Here is a 15,596-nt window from a genome sequence, read left to right as displayed (position 1 = left end):
TTGGAAGAATTGTAAACATTGAGGAGGACAAATATGGAGCTCCAAAAAGACATTGACAAGTTGATGGAGTGGAAGGATAGGTGGCAGATGAGGTTCAATGCAGAGAAGTGAAAAATCACACCACGCCAGATTATAGTCCAACAGGTTTAATTGGAACCACTCGCTTTCGGAGCACTGCTCCTTCATCAGGTGATAGTGGAGGACACAATTGTAAGACACAGAATTTATAGCAAAAATTTACAGTCTGATGTAACTGAAATTATACATTGAAAAATACCTTGATTGTTTGTTGAGTCTTTCATCTGTTAGAATGACCAAGATAGTTTCACTTCTTTCATATGTAAATCACAACACTTTTTTTAAAAGTTACATTCTCAGGTTACCTGTAACAATTGGTATCAGCCAGATAGTGTGTTGAAGGTGTTAGCCCCCTGTGTTCCCTGTCTGTGCCATAATGTTTAGACTGATTCTAATCTAAAAAGTGAGTTAACGGAGTCTTACATGGATTCATGCAGTTTTTGTGCAAAGTACTATGTAACTCTGCAGGTACAAATTCACCCCACAAACATATATGTATATGTGTGCATATGGGTTTATGTGTATGTGTGTCTGTCTGGGTGGGAGGTTGTGAGTGTGAGAGAGAGTGTATATGTGTGTGTATGTGAGTGTAAAGTGTGTAAGTCTGTGAGAGGATGCAAGTGTGAGTGTGGGAGTGTGTGTGTCTGTAGGAGTGCGTGTGTTTGTGTGTGTGTCTGGGGTGGGGGGTTGTGAGTGTCTGTGGGAGAGAGTGTATATGTGTGTGTGAGTGTAAAGTAGTCTAAGTCTGTGACAGGGTGACACTCCTACACACACACACAGGAACCCCTATACACACACATACACACAGACACACGTATACACAGACAGGCACACAGACACTCACATACACTTCTACAGACACACATATACACTCTCTCACAGACACTCACAACCCCCCACCCCAGACACACACACACACACACACACTCCTACAGACACACACACTCCCACACTCACACATGCGTCCTCTCACAGACTTACACACTTTACACTCACATAGGAGAAAGTGAGGTCTGCAGATGCTGGAGATCAGAGCTGAAAATGTGTTGCTGGAAAGGCGCAGCAGGTCAGGCAGCATCCAGGGAACAGGAGAATCGACGTTTCGGGCATAAGCCCTTCTTCAGGAATGAGGAAAGTTTGTCCAGCAGGCTAAGATAAAAGGTAGGGAGGAGGGACTTGGGGGAGGGGCGTCGGAAATGTGATAGGTGGAAAGAGGTCAAGGTGAGGGTGATAGGTCAGACTGGGGTGGGGGCGGAGAGGTCAGGAAGAAGATTGCAGGTTAGGAAGGCGGTGCTGAATTCGATGGATTAGACTGAGACAGGGTGGGGAGGGGAAATGAGGAAACTGGTGAAATCCGAGTTCATTCCTTGTGGTTGGAGGGTTCCTAGGCGGAAGATGAGGCGTTCTTCCTCCAACCGTCGTTTTGTTGTGGTCTGACGATGGAGGAGTCCAAAGACCTGCATATCCTTGGTGGAGTGGGAGGGGGAATTGAAATGTTGAGCCACAGGGTGGTTGGGTTGGTTGGTCCGGGTGTCCCAGAGGTGTTCTCTGAAACGCTCCGCAAGTAGCACTCCGCAAGTTACACTCACATACACACACATATACACTCTCTCTCACACTCACAACCTCCCACCCAGACAGACACACACACACATAAACCCACATGCACATATATGCATATATGTTTGTGGGGTGAATTTGTACTTGCAGGGTTACATTGCACTTTGCACAAAAACTGCATGAATCCATGTAAGACTCTGTTAACTTACTTTTTAGATTAGAATCAGTCTAAACATTATGGCACAGACAGGGAACACAGGGGGCTAACACCTTCAACACACTATCTGGCTGATATCAATTGTTATAGGTAACCTGAGAATGTAACTTTTAAAAAAAGTGTTGTGATTTACATATGAAAGAAGTGAAACTATCTTGGTCATTCTAACAGATGAAAGTCTCAACAAACAATCAAGGTATTTTTCATTGTATAATTTCAGTTACATCAGACTGTAAATTTTTGCTATAAATTCTGTGTCTTACAATTGTGTCCTCCACTATCACCTGATGAAGGAGCAGCACACCGAAAGCTAGTGGTTCCAATTAAACCTGTTGGACTATAACCTGGTGTGGTATGATTTTTAACTTTCTACACCCCAGTCTGACACCGGCATCTCCAAATCAAAGCAGAGAAGTGTGAGGTGAATCATTTTAGAAGGAAGAACATTGATAGATAGTACAAATTGGGGGCACAATTCTAAAGGGGGTGCTGTATCAGAGGAACCTGTGTGTATATTTGCACAGATCACTGAAGATGGCAGGACAGGTGGAGGGTGAAGTTATTAAAATATACAGGGCTTTACTAATAAAACATGCAGTACAATAGCAAGGAGTTGATGTTGAATTTGTTCAAGACACTTATCAGCAAGAATATTGTGTATAGCCATTGGCGCCACGTTATAGGAAAGATGTGAATGTGTTGGAGAGGGTACAAAAAGATGGGTCCAGGAACGAGAAACTTCAGAGATGAGGATCGAGTGAAGAACTTGAGACAGTTCTTCCTGGACAGAAGCAGACTGAGAAGAGATTTAATACAGGTTTTCAAAATCATGAACAAGCAAGACAGAGTAGATAAGGAGAAAATGTTCCCACTCAGAAAAGAAAAAAAAAGAGAAGCAAAAGCAAGAGTGATGTGAGAAAAAAGCTTTTTCACACGGTGAGTAGTTAGCATCTGGAATACATGGCTTGCAAATGTGGTGGGGGCAGGGTCAATTGAGGCCTTCAAGAGTGCATTAGATAATTCTTTGGTTAGAAACGGTGTGCAGGGATATGAGGAAAGGGGCAGAACATTGCGGATCCAGTACAGGCACAATTGGCTGAATGGCCTCCTTCTGTACTGTAATGATTCTCTGATAAGGCATCTTGACCTTTCTCTGCTATACATTATGATCAGTGCTGACCTTTTCACCTCAATTCAACGTTCCTGCCTTTTCCACATGCTTTAGTGCCTCAGGCTCGGATCAGTTTTGGTTTTTAAAAAGACTGTGCATGTGAGCATGTTCTCTGGGTGTGGAATTCTCGAGGTTCATCATTTCTTAATAAAGACTGATCCCTTATGAAATGGGTTCCAAACTTTCTGGCTGAGGGAAGCAACCTTCTGGCTTCTATCCTCTTGAGTTATTACATCTCACTTCTCATTCTTCTAAGCTCCAGAGAATTTCGGCACAATTCTCCTCCATCACCTCCGAGACAGCCCTCACATTCTGAGAATCAATCGAGTGTGGTTGATAGACTGGAGCAAGGGGACCAAATCAGCCTGTGGTGTAGAATAAGGAAGGAATTGCGTTGGAGGTTATGTTTTATTCTAGGAGCAAGTGGAAGTCATTTAGCCCTTCTAGCCTTGAGTGTGGCATTGAGTAGTTCCAGCAAAGCTAGAGGAACCTGGAGAGAAAACTGGTTGGAGTCATACCTGGCACATAAGAAGATTGCTGTGAGTGTTGGTCAGCCATCTCAGCTCCAGGACATCTCTGCAGGAGTCCCTTAGGGGAGCTAGATCTAACTATCTTCAGCTGCTTCATCAATAACCTTCCATCTGTCACAAGGTCAGAGCGAGGACGTTCACTGATGACTGCATAATATTCAGCATCATTTATGACTTCTCAAACACCAAATCAGTCCATCTCCCTTTGCAGAAGAATCTGGGCAACATCCAAACTCAGGCAGATAAGGGGCAAGTGACATTCATACCACACAAGTGCTCAGCAATGACCACCTCCTACAAGAGAGGAGATAACCACCTCCCTTTAATGCTAAGGTTGTGGATAACACAAAAATAGTGGGAAGGCAAGTGGTGAGAATCTAACAAAGAATCTGCAGAGGGATTAGGACATGTCATATACATGAGCAAAAGTTGGCAGATGTGATATAACATGAGTAAATGTGAGATTATGCATTTTGACAGGAAGAATAGAGGAGCTGAATGTCACTTAATAGGAGAATTAGTGCAAAATGGTACAGTACAAAGAGATTCAGGAATTGTTCATGAATCACAAAATGCGAGCATCAAAGTTCAATGGTTAACAGAGAAAGCAAAAGGAAATTTGGCCTTTATTTCAGAGGCAATGAAATATTAAAAATAGAGAATTTTGTTAAAACTGCACAAGGCTCCAGTCAGATCACAAGTGGAATTTTGTGTGCAGTTTTGAACTCTTTATCTAAGGAGAGAGATCCTGGCATTGCAGGCTGTCCAGAGAAGCTTCATGAGGCTGATACCAGACAATCAGAAACTAGGAATAGTGAGTAAGCCATTTGACCCTACTCCATCATTCAGTATGCATCATTGCTGATCATCCAACTCAGTCCCCTATTCCCATTTTCCTCTGCATACCCTTTGGCCCTAAGAACTATATCTGACCAATCAACAGTGTTTTCACAGTAGCCATTTAGCTAGCTTTTAATTTCAGATTTTTTATTGAATTCAAATTTTGCCATCAACCATGGTGGGATTCAAACCCATGTCTCCAAACCATTCGCTTGTGGTTCTGAGTTACTAACCCAGTGATATTCCCATTACACTAGCAACTCCTCCATGTCCCACTGCCATGCATTATAACCAGCAATGGAAGTTTCAGTCTTGTGGCTGACTGCAGGTGTGTGGTCAAGTAAACCAGAGAAGGACACCTGATAAGATGGTCAAATGGGAATTCAGAATGTACTTCTTTACCCAAAAGGGTGGCGAGAGTGTGGAAATTGCTTCTGCAGGGAGTGGTTGAGATGTATTTAGATAGCCACAGCAGCAAGTAAGGAATTGTACTAATTGAGGGAGATGAGTAAAAAAGGTGCATTAACTGAGTCAAGTAACCTATTTATTCCAATTAATTTGTGCAAAAATGACTTTGTCTCAGAATTATTACTGTACAGAAGAAGGTTATTCATCCTGCACATTCTCTTCAAATGAATATCATTACGTAGTGCAAACCCCATTCCCTTGCATGCCATTTCTATCCAAATAAGTGTGCAATGCCCTCTTGAATGCCTCAATTGAACCTGCCTCTACCATATTTCCAGGAAGTGCATTCCATACCCTATCCATTCATTGTGATTTTCCTCACATCAGCTTTCCTTCTTTTGCTGTCACTTTGCAACATCACTTTGTCAGCCACGAAGCACTTAAGGACACACTAAGCCAGTAAAAAGCACTATACAAATGAAATATTTTGATGTTATTTGAATTTCCCCTTCCACCTGCTAATTGCCTCAGTACATTTTGTGCTGCCTTAAATGTGAGTTGGATTCTGAATACACTCTAGAGCAATATGTTAATATATTGTGACATACACGTTCTCAAGTATCAAAGCCACATGCAGCCGCGGACACTCTGGATGCATTCCCTTGGCAATTATAGAAGGGCGATGACGATTAAACGGAGTCACTTAATCCAATGCATTAACTTTCAGTCCTATTTTATCACCTTGAGTTGTAAGTTTGCAGCACATGGCACAGCTTTTAAATAGATCAAAGGGAATTGGTTGCAGATTTTGGGGGCAATTAGCAAATCACAAAAGGTATGTCAAAATAATATGGGGGCTGAATATCTACTTGATCGTAACATTCACAGGGATTTTATGTTTTTAAAAAAAGTGGTCTTGCAATGCAGACGGCCAGCATTTGTTACCCTGTAGAAAGTGGGGGTGAGCTGCCTTCTTGAACCGCTGCACTATATTTGGCGTAGGTAGACCCAGAATGGTATTAGGGAGGGATTTCCAGGATTTTGACCCAGTGACAGTGAAGGAACGGTGATACATTTCCAAGTCAGGATGGTGAATGGCTCAGAGGGGAACTTGCAGGGAAAGCTATCAAACAGGACTACTTGCATGCCAAACAACAAGTGATGGACAGAGCTCAGTGATCCTGTAACCAATGGATCAGATCTAAGCTCTGCAGTCTTGTCATATCCAGTTGTGAATGGTGGGGGACAATTAAATAACTCACTGGAGGAGGACGCTGCACAAATATTCACATCCTCAATGATGGAAGAGCCCAATACATCAGTGCAAAAGATAAGGCTGATGCACTCACAGCAACCTTCTGTCAAAAATGCCAAGTAAATGGTCCATCTTGGCCTCCTCCAGTGGTCCCCAGCATTATAGATACTAGTCTTCTGCCAATTTGATTCACGCCACGTGATATCAAGAAATGGTTAGAGGCGCTGCATACTGCAAAGGCTATGCACCCTGATATCATTCTGGCAATAGTACTGAAGACTATGTGCTCCGGAACTTGCTGCTCCCTGAGTCAAGCTCTTCCAGTACAGTTACAATACTGGTGTCTATCTGACAATGTGAACAATTGCCCACATATGTCTTGTGCACAAAAAGCAGGACAAATCCAACCCTGCCAATTACTGCCCCATCAGTCCACCACAAAACCAGTCCAAGATTTGATCCCAGTAAGGGCACAGCAGGAAAATAAGAACATGTGAAGTAGGGTGGGAGTAAGTCCTGTGGCTTCTTGAGCCTGCTCTGTTGTTCAGTAAGATCAGGGCTACCTCAATTCATTTTTGTGCTCTGCCCCCCAATGTCTAGTTTCCCTTAGTGTCTGAAAGTATGCCAATCTCAGTCTTGAGTTTCCTTATCGACTGGCTCATTCCATTCAATCTTCCCTTGTTATAAAAGCCTCCTCATTCCAGGAATGAAATTAGCACTCCCTCTAAGCAAGCAAAAGTGCTCTTGTGGTGCATTGGTAGTGCCCCTACCTTGGAGTCAGGTGGCCTGCCTTTAAGTCCCATCTGCTCCAGACATGCATCATAATATCGCACCTCTCACTATATCATAACATCTCTGAACAGGTTGATTAGAACATATTTGTCCTTTCTTAAAGTGACCAAAACTACTCACAGTTCTCCAAGTGTAGTTTCCCCAGCCACCCATAGAATTGCAGCAAGACCTTTTTACTTAGCAGTCAAACATTCTGGACGGAACTCTATTAGGCATTGTTCCCAGTCTATTCAAAGATAAAACATTCAGGATTTCTGTAGCTGATCACTGTTAAAGATCTCTTCCTCAAAGTAAGCATTCACGGATGTTGGGTGAAAACAGAATCTCACTTAGTTATATCGTCAACAAGTACTCGTGAAACTTCTCTGTTAAGACTGAGTGTGATGTTTCAGAACATATTTTGCTTTGTATCCATTCAGGGAGATAGATATCATTGACCAGGTCAGCAGTCACAGCCCATCTCTCACTCCAGTTGAGAAGGCGGCAGTGAACTGGAATCCATGTGGTGAAGGTACACCCATGATGCTGAGTGAGGGAGGTCAGGAGTTTTGACTGAATGGCAATAAAAAGATAGCCAATTTATTTCCGAAGTGTGGTGATACATGACATGGAAGGAGGCCTTGAGGCCTTAGATATTTCATGTGACTGCTACCTAGGTGGTAAAGATAGTGAATGTTGTCCATTGATAGGTACCAGCAGTGCATCTTGTAAACGAGACAGACTGCAACCAGTGGTGTACCATCAGTGGAAGGAATGGTCATTAAGGTGGTAGTTGCGTTGTGCTTTATTCTGGATGGTATTGAACAGAATTGATAACTCACTCAACCAGGCAAGTGCAGAGAACCCCCTTTTGTACGCAAATTGCATTTAATGACCATGCACATTGAAATGGATTATTAATCTAAAGATGAAAGTCATTGTAAACTTTTAACTATCCATTCTGTCCCCTTTGTTTTCAATTGTGCTTAGTATTGTATAAAATGTATCTGGCTATTTATGTGTCATGGAGCAGGGACTGGTAGTGAGAAGGCATGTATCGATAAGCTGTACAGTCTGACTGAACCACAATACAAGCAACTCCAAAGGCTGGCCAGGACCACCAGCCAAACAAAGGTCTTGCACCCAGGGAGAAGCTGGCTCAGTAGTGATGGGAACATCTACGGTGCACTCTGGGAGACCACAAGCAGGCGCCTCAATGACATGGGGGCCGGAGGGCTCAGTGCCACAGGGACGAGATGGCCTGTTTCCAATAACAATTCCAGGTCCGGGGAAAATATCTTCAGCCGTAGCTATTCCATGGATGATCGACTGAATAGAGCACTGGAACACAACGTGACGATGGGTGGGGAGATTGGAGCTCACAGCAGAATTTTCTCTGGTGGCCATCTGTCAGGCAGATGGCTCAGCTGCACTGAGGGTCATAAAGGCAATGGCGAGGGTACTGCACCTGCGGAGAGACATGTGTATGAAAGAATGACCTCGGCACTGTTTTCCAAACGGAGGCCAGGAGACACAGTGACCCTGAGCCATAGCCGTGGCCCAATCTCTGACCTTCGGCGAAGACTGGAAAGTATTGGCAACGCTTACAATGTCATTAGCACTCCACAAAAGCTACTGGCTGCAATGGGAAAGGTGCGGACCTTCCCAGGGGCTGGGGGTAGAACCTCCCACTGCCCTGGTGCCCAGGTGAGCAGTCCGCCCTTTGCAGCACAGCCTTATGTGCTCGTGCAGGCCCCTGTTCAAGAACCCTGTGCACCAGAGCGCTGCAAACTTGGGGCGAGTAGCTCAAGGAGCAGAGCGAAGGATGTCCTAGGCAGTAAGTCAAGCACCTGGTCTCCTGGGAAACAGCAAACTGATGAAGATCAGAACTGGAAAGGCCAGCAATTCTCACGCTGCAGGAGAAGAACAATGGAGCTCACTACACACCACAGCAGCAGTTTAAAGGCTGAGAGGTGTGAACTCAGTGAAGTGGATAAAGGTAAATTGACTACTTTAACAATTTATAGTTAGCTATCCCTACAAACCTCTATCTTTTGTCCTTCCCCAAAGTCATTACCAGTAAGCTTCCATGCTATTTCTATTCTAATCAGAATTCATGCTATTCCTAATACTAACCAGAATCTTTGCCATTACAAACCAGACTGTTGTTTCCATTACAAATCCCAGACTTTGTGTTGATTCCATTACTAACCAGCTAATGCCATCTCTTATTGTCCAAAGTCTCTGCTACTCCCATACAAGTTAGAATCTCCAATTTTCCCGTAATTTCTCATCTCCATTATGCACAAACTAACAAGTTTCCCCATTGTTGCCAATCCAACTTGCATTTATGTATCAAAATATTCTGATGAAGCAGAGAAACATGTTCAGGCCAAATTCGATACGGAGCCAAAAAAAAGCCTAGGACATTGTGAAGAGGTGACTCAAGGGAAGAAAGAAGTAGAGGTGGAGGGGATCAAGGGAGGGAATTCTATCATATAACGCCCAGCTGCCTGAAGATATCATTCTCAGTATTGGTGTCATTCAGAGAGGGCGAATTCCAAAGAGGAAGATTAGAAACCTCTGGGCGGTGTAATGTAGGGGTGGAGGAGCTTCATAAATATTAGGAAGGATGAGTAAATTAAACAATTTAAAGACATACATTTTAAATTTATAGTATTGAGGAATGCATTATCTGTTCATGTCTCCACTGATTCCCACTATCTGCTGGTGTCTCCACTCACTACCTGCTGGTGTCTCCACTCATTTCACTATCTGCTGGTGTCTCCACTCATTTCACTATCTGCTGGTGTCTCCACTCACTACCTGCTGATGTCTCTACTCACTACCTGATGGTGTCTCTACTCACTACCTGATGGTGTCTCCCTAATCCCACTATCTGCTGGTGTCTCCACTCACTACCTGCTGGTGTCTCCAATCATCCCACTATGTGCTGGTGTCTCTACTCACTACCTGCTGGTGTCTCCTCTCACTACCTGCGGGTGTTTTCAATCATGCCACTATCTGCTGGTGTCTCCACTCATCCCACTATCTGCTGGTGTCTCTACTCACTACCTGCTGGTGTCTCCTCTCACTACCTGCTGGTGTCTCCTCTCACTACCTGCTGGTGTTTTCAATCATCCCACTACCTGCTGATGTCTCCACTCATTCACTACCTGCTGGTGCCTTTGCTTTCCCATTCTTGGCAAGATTTCCTGCCTTTCCTCTACCTCTTTACACAATCTTCATCCAGTCTCACACAATCTTATTTCCTGGTTTCTGTGGTGTTTATACTACTTGTATCCTCTTTGTCTCAAAAATAAAAAGAATCTCCCAACAATTGTCTCTTGTGTCTGTACTTTCCTGTGTGTTACTATTTGAAGTTTTTTTTTTTGCATGGTTAGTTCCTGTGAGATCCTTTAATTTTAATCTGGTCTGGTCTGTTCTACCAACTGGCATGCACTTGGGATTTGGATTGTCCTTTGCAGAACTTTTTAAAAATTAATTTTACTCACAAAATCTTAAATGAAAACATGTGTTTATTTTCCTTGTTATAGCTTTTCTATCCTCCCATCTCCTGTTGCTGACTCCCTGTTTGGGAGTACAGTGAGTCTTTTTCAATCATTCTGCATGTCTCAGTCTTGATGATAAATGTTGACAGGTTACTTGACTGCAAGGAGAGACAACAGGAATATGGGAACAAGGGGTGCAGACTGAATCGGATTTAAAAAGCAGAAAGTAATGGAGAAACTCTGTGGAGACAGAGAGAGAGAAAAGGAGTTAACATTTCAAGTCATGGAAACGAGGAGGAGTAAGCCATTCAGCCCTTTGAGCCTGTTCTACCATCTTAATATGATCATGGCTGATCTTCCATCTGAAATCACATTCCCACTTTCTCCCCATAGCCCCTCACTGCCTTTAAAATCTAAAAAGTTATCAAATATTTTCTTGAATATACTCAGTATAGAGTCCATTGACTGTCCTTTGGAACTCTAATGCAAAGGGGCAGTGACAAATGCTGAAGGGTACTGCTGACTTAGATATGTTGGACAATAGACAATAGGTGTAGCAGTAGGCCATTCCGCCCTTCGAGCCTGCACCACCATTCAATATGATCATGGCTGGTCATCCTCAATCAGTATCCTGTTCCTGCCTTATCTCCATAACCCTTGATTCCACTATCCTTGAGAGCTCTATCCAACTCTTTCTTAAACGAATCCAGAGACTGGGCCGCCACTGCCCTCTGGGGCAGAGCATTCCACACAGCCACCACTCTCTGGGTGAAGAAGTTTCTCCTCATCTCTGTCCTAAATGGCCTACCCCTTATCTTTAAGCTGTGTCCTCTGGTTTGGGACTCACCCATTAGTGGAAACATGTTTCCTGCCTCCAGAGTGTCCAATCCTTTAATAATCTTATATGTCTCAATCAGATCCATTTCTGCATCAAAACCTTTATGTGTGTATTGATAGCCTAATCCAATCCTCATTCCCACATATACTTTCATCTGGAGTGACTAGATAACGGCTAGAAATGGTTTATTTATTCCCATTACCAATCTTAATTAATTAAACTACGTCTGCTAGGTGTCCTGTAGGCAGCTCATACTATGAAGTGCATATAGACCTATTGTTAGGCCATTTTAGGCAGCTCTGGTCTCTGTTTTCCATGAAAAGTCCCAATAAAAAACCAGGAGAGAAGCTATAAAGATGATTTAAAAGGATAATATAGAACTTCAGGACTCCCATTTTCTCTATAACAGAGAAGGTTGAGGCAGTGACCTGATAGACGTTTTTAAAATTATGAAAGGTTTGATTGGGTTAACGGTATAGGCTGAGATCCCAGATTCTAAAACCTGGTCTGTTTGAGTCACTATCCTTCCAGTAGGGCCTGGGAGGTTCTGCTGAAGAAACCTTAGCTGCTCTCTGTTACTTGGAGAGGGAGCCAGCTTGCCTAAGCCAGTGGTGCACATAGTGTGGGATTATGGTTACGTTTGTGACAGAGGGCACAGATTTAAGATGACTGGCAAATAAACACATGGCAAAGAGTACTTAGGATTTGGAATGTGTTGTCTGACAAGTTGGTGGATACAAATTCAATCAGAGCTTTTAAAAGGGAATTGGATTTGAAAGGGTAAAGCTGCAGGGAAATGTAGGAGTGTGCAAGTGGGAATAGATTGCAATTGAGAAACCCCCTTTGAATTGTCCTATTACTGAAGAATGGAATCTTGTATTGGCCTGAGGCTCCCTTACTGAAGGGCATTAACAAGCTAGATGAGATTGTTGCAGCAATCCAGTAGCTTCCATGGTTCTTTTCTCTTGCGTGCACTTGTCTATTTTGCCAGGTGTGTTGAATTAATTTCTAAACTCTGCCACACTGAGAATTCTCCAAGTTAACTATGATAAGTGTGTGATTTGTGCACGCCGGCACGCACTTGTATCTGTGTGTGTTTGTGTGCACACACGAGCATGTGTGCAAGATCCATGTTCAGTTTAGCTCAGAATTTTACAGCAATTTTACTTCTATCATTCTGAAGAAAGCAAAAGGGAACAATAGGCCATTCAGCTTGTTAGATCTATTCCAACTTGCAATCTTAAACACTGAGCTACACCTCAATTCTATTTACCTGCCTTAGATCACTTATACCTTGGTACCCTTAATTATCCATAATTCCCAGTCGTTTGGGGGCAAGAGTTCCAAATTTCCACCTCCCTTTCCTTCCTAAGTTGGTTTCTGAATGGTTTCTTACTATAAAATAGCGAGTTCTTAGTAGAGGAAATAATTTCTCCTTAACTACCCTGTTGAAACCCTTTGTACTTTTAAGCACCTCAATCAGATCATTGTCTAATTTTCTAAATTCATGGGAATACATAGGAGCTGGAGGATGCCATCCAGCCCATCGAACCTTGATGCGCTATTCAATTTGATGTATTTGAGCATTTCCTTTTACTGACAACGTGCGTGTAACAACATTGGCAATGAGAAATCTTCCAACCTCTACCTTGAAGATACTCCAAGGATGCTCCTCCAAAGACCTCTGTAGGACAGAGTTCCAGAAGGTTATAATCGTCTGATTCTCCATTTTTGTCAAAAAATGGCATTCCCCATCAATTTTAAATTGTGACTTGGTTTTAGACTCCCCAACCAGGAGAAACATCTTACCTATGTTTAACCTGTCTAGTATTTTGTGTGTTTCTCTCACCAGTTAAGAAATACTCTGTACATCTATTACTCCCTCCAAAGTGGATAACCCTCACATTTTTTCACATTATATTCCATCTACCTATTCACTAGGGCTGTCCAAATCCTCCACTTTATTTCTTCCTCACAGTATCCATTTTCACGTAGCTTTATACCATCTGCAAATTTGAAAATATGACATTTGGTCCCCATCTTCAAATCATTGATTTATATTGTGAATGTCTGGGGACCAAATATTGACCTAAATGTTACCCCACTAGTCACAGTCTGCCAATGTCAGAGTGACCTGATTATTCCTACTCACTGTTTTCTGTCTGTTAGCCAATCATTAGCCTGTACATTACCTCCTATTCCATGTCAAGAATCATAGGGATGTACAGCATGGAAACAGACCCTTTGGTCCAACCTGTCCACGCCGACCAGATATCCCAACCCAATCTAATCCCACCTGCCAGCACCCGGCCCATTTCCCTCCAAACCCTTCCTATTCATATACCCATGCAAATGCCTTTTAAATGTTGCAATTGTACCAGCCTCCACCACTTCCACTGGCAGCTCATTCCATACATGTACCACCCTCTGTGTGAAAAAGATGCCCCTTAGGTCTCTTTTATATCTCTCCCCTCTCACCCTAAACCTATGCCCTCTAGTTCTGGACTCACCGACTCCACGGAAAAGACTTTGTCTATGTATCCTATCCATGACCCTCATGATTTTGTAAACCTCTATAAGGTCACCCCTCAGCCTCTGACGCTCCAGGGAAAACAGCCCCAGCCTGTTCAGCTTCTCCCTGTAGCTCAAACCCTCCAACCCTGGCAACATCCTTGTAAATCTTTTCTGAACCCTTTCAAGTTTCACAACATCTTTCCTATAGGAAGGAGACCAGAATTGCATGCAATATTCAAACAGTGGCCTAACCACTGGTCTGGTTACTCCAGATTACAATGGGATCTTGATCAGATGAGCCAATGGGCTGAGAAGTGGCTGATGGATTTTAATTTAGATAAATGTGAGGTGTTGCATTTTGGGAAAGCAAATCTTAGCAGGACTTATACACTTAATGGTAAGGTCCTAGGGAGTGTTGCTGAACAAAGAGGCCTTGGAGTGCAGGTTAGTAGCTCCTTGAAAGTAGAGTCGCAGGTAGATAGAATAGTGAAGAAGGTGTTTGGTATGCTTTCCTTTATTGGTCACAATATTGAGTACAGGAGTTGGGAGGTCATGTTGCGGCAGTACTGGACATTGGTTAAGCCACTTTTGGAATAGTGCATGCAATTCTGGTGTCCTTCCTATCGAAAGGATGTTGTGAAACTTGAAAGGGTTCAGAAAATATTTACAAGGATGTTGCCAGGGTTGGAGGGTTTGAGCTATAGGGAGAGGTTGAATAGGCTAGGGTTGTTTTCCCTGGAGCGTTGGAGGCTGAGGGGTGACCTTGTAGAGGTTTATAAAACCATGAGGGGCATGGATAGGGCAAATAGTCAAGGTCTATTCCCTGGGGTGGGGGAGTCCAGAACTAGATGGCATAGGTTTAGGTTGAGAGGGGAGAGATATAAAAGAGACCTAAGGGGCAATTGTTTCACGCAGAGAGTGGTGCGTTTATGGAATGAGCTGCCAGAGGACGTCATGGAGGCTAGTACAATTGCAACATTTAAAAGGCATCTAGATGGGTATATAAAGAGGAGGGATATGGGCTGGGTGCTGGCAGGTGGGACTAGAATGGATTGGAATATCTGGTCACCATGGACGAGTTGGACCGAAGGGTCTGTTTCCGTGTCGTACATTTCAATAACTCTATGATCCTAATACGGATAGGCTGGATAGAATTGATGTGGAGAAAACGTTTTGAAAAGTAGCAGAGACGAGGACCCAGGGCACAGCCTCAGAGTGAAGGGACGGCCCTTCAGAACTGAGATGAGGAGGAATTTCTTCAGCCAGAGGGTGGTGAATCTGTGGAACTTATTGCCGCATATGGTTGTGGAGGCCAAGTCATTGAGAGTATTTAAGACAAGAGGATAGGCTCTTGATTAGTAAGGAGATCAAAGGTTATGAGGAGAAGGCAGGAGAATGGGGTTGAGAAACGTATCAGCAATGATCAAATAGCAGAGCAGACTTGATGGACTGAACAGAGTGATTCTGCTCGTATATCTTATGGTCTTTCTGAAATCTGCCTACAAAACCAAATTGCTGCGTTTTTCAGTTTCTCTGAGACCTTGGCACCAGGGAGGCAAAACACCATCTTGAATAACATTTACTGCTACAGGAATACCTGTTTGACTATGGAAACCCCAATAACTATTACTGTTCCATTCCTTTTTCTCTTTTACAAAGCAGCAGGGTCTCCTATGGTGTCGTGGTCTTTGCTCTAGCTATATGCCCCTGATATACCATTGCCATCACCAGCTTCTAAAATAGAATACCAGTTAGCAAGCACAATAGACTCAGGGGACTCCTGCACCACCTCTATGGTTTTCTTACACTGGTCAAAATCCATGCCCTCTCTACTGTTACGCTTCTCAGATTCTTTCTGTGTGCAATCCTTACGGAATGCCCAACTGTGTCTCCAGCCGTTAC

At 43.3% G+C, this 15,596-nt stretch overlaps 1 protein-coding gene across 3 annotated transcripts in view; it reads left to right on the top strand.

Annotated features, from left to right (window-relative positions):
- Positions 1-15,596, top strand: part of dok7b (docking protein 7b) — a 116,892-nt gene that overhangs the window by 65,156 nt on the left and 36,140 nt on the right. Inside the window, exon 9 of one of the 3 annotated variants that reach the window (XM_087974180.1) lies at positions 7,864-8,829. The exons of the other annotated variants lie outside the window; for them this stretch is intronic. Within the exon in view, the coding sequence (XP_087830306.1) occupies positions 7,864-8,829 (966 nt within the window). The remainder of the gene's footprint in view (positions 1-7,863; positions 8,830-15,596) is intronic. 3 annotated transcript variants of the gene reach the window in all.

The sequence above is a fragment of the Chiloscyllium plagiosum genome, unplaced genomic scaffold (assembly GCF_037043375.1).
Source record: "Chiloscyllium plagiosum isolate Xiang-an unplaced genomic scaffold, Cpla_swu_hap1 HiC_scaffold_2, whole genome shotgun sequence".
Lineage (NCBI taxonomy): Eukaryota > Metazoa > Chordata > Chondrichthyes > Orectolobiformes > Hemiscylliidae > Chiloscyllium > Chiloscyllium plagiosum.
This window is presented reverse-complemented; position numbering and strand designations above follow the sequence as displayed.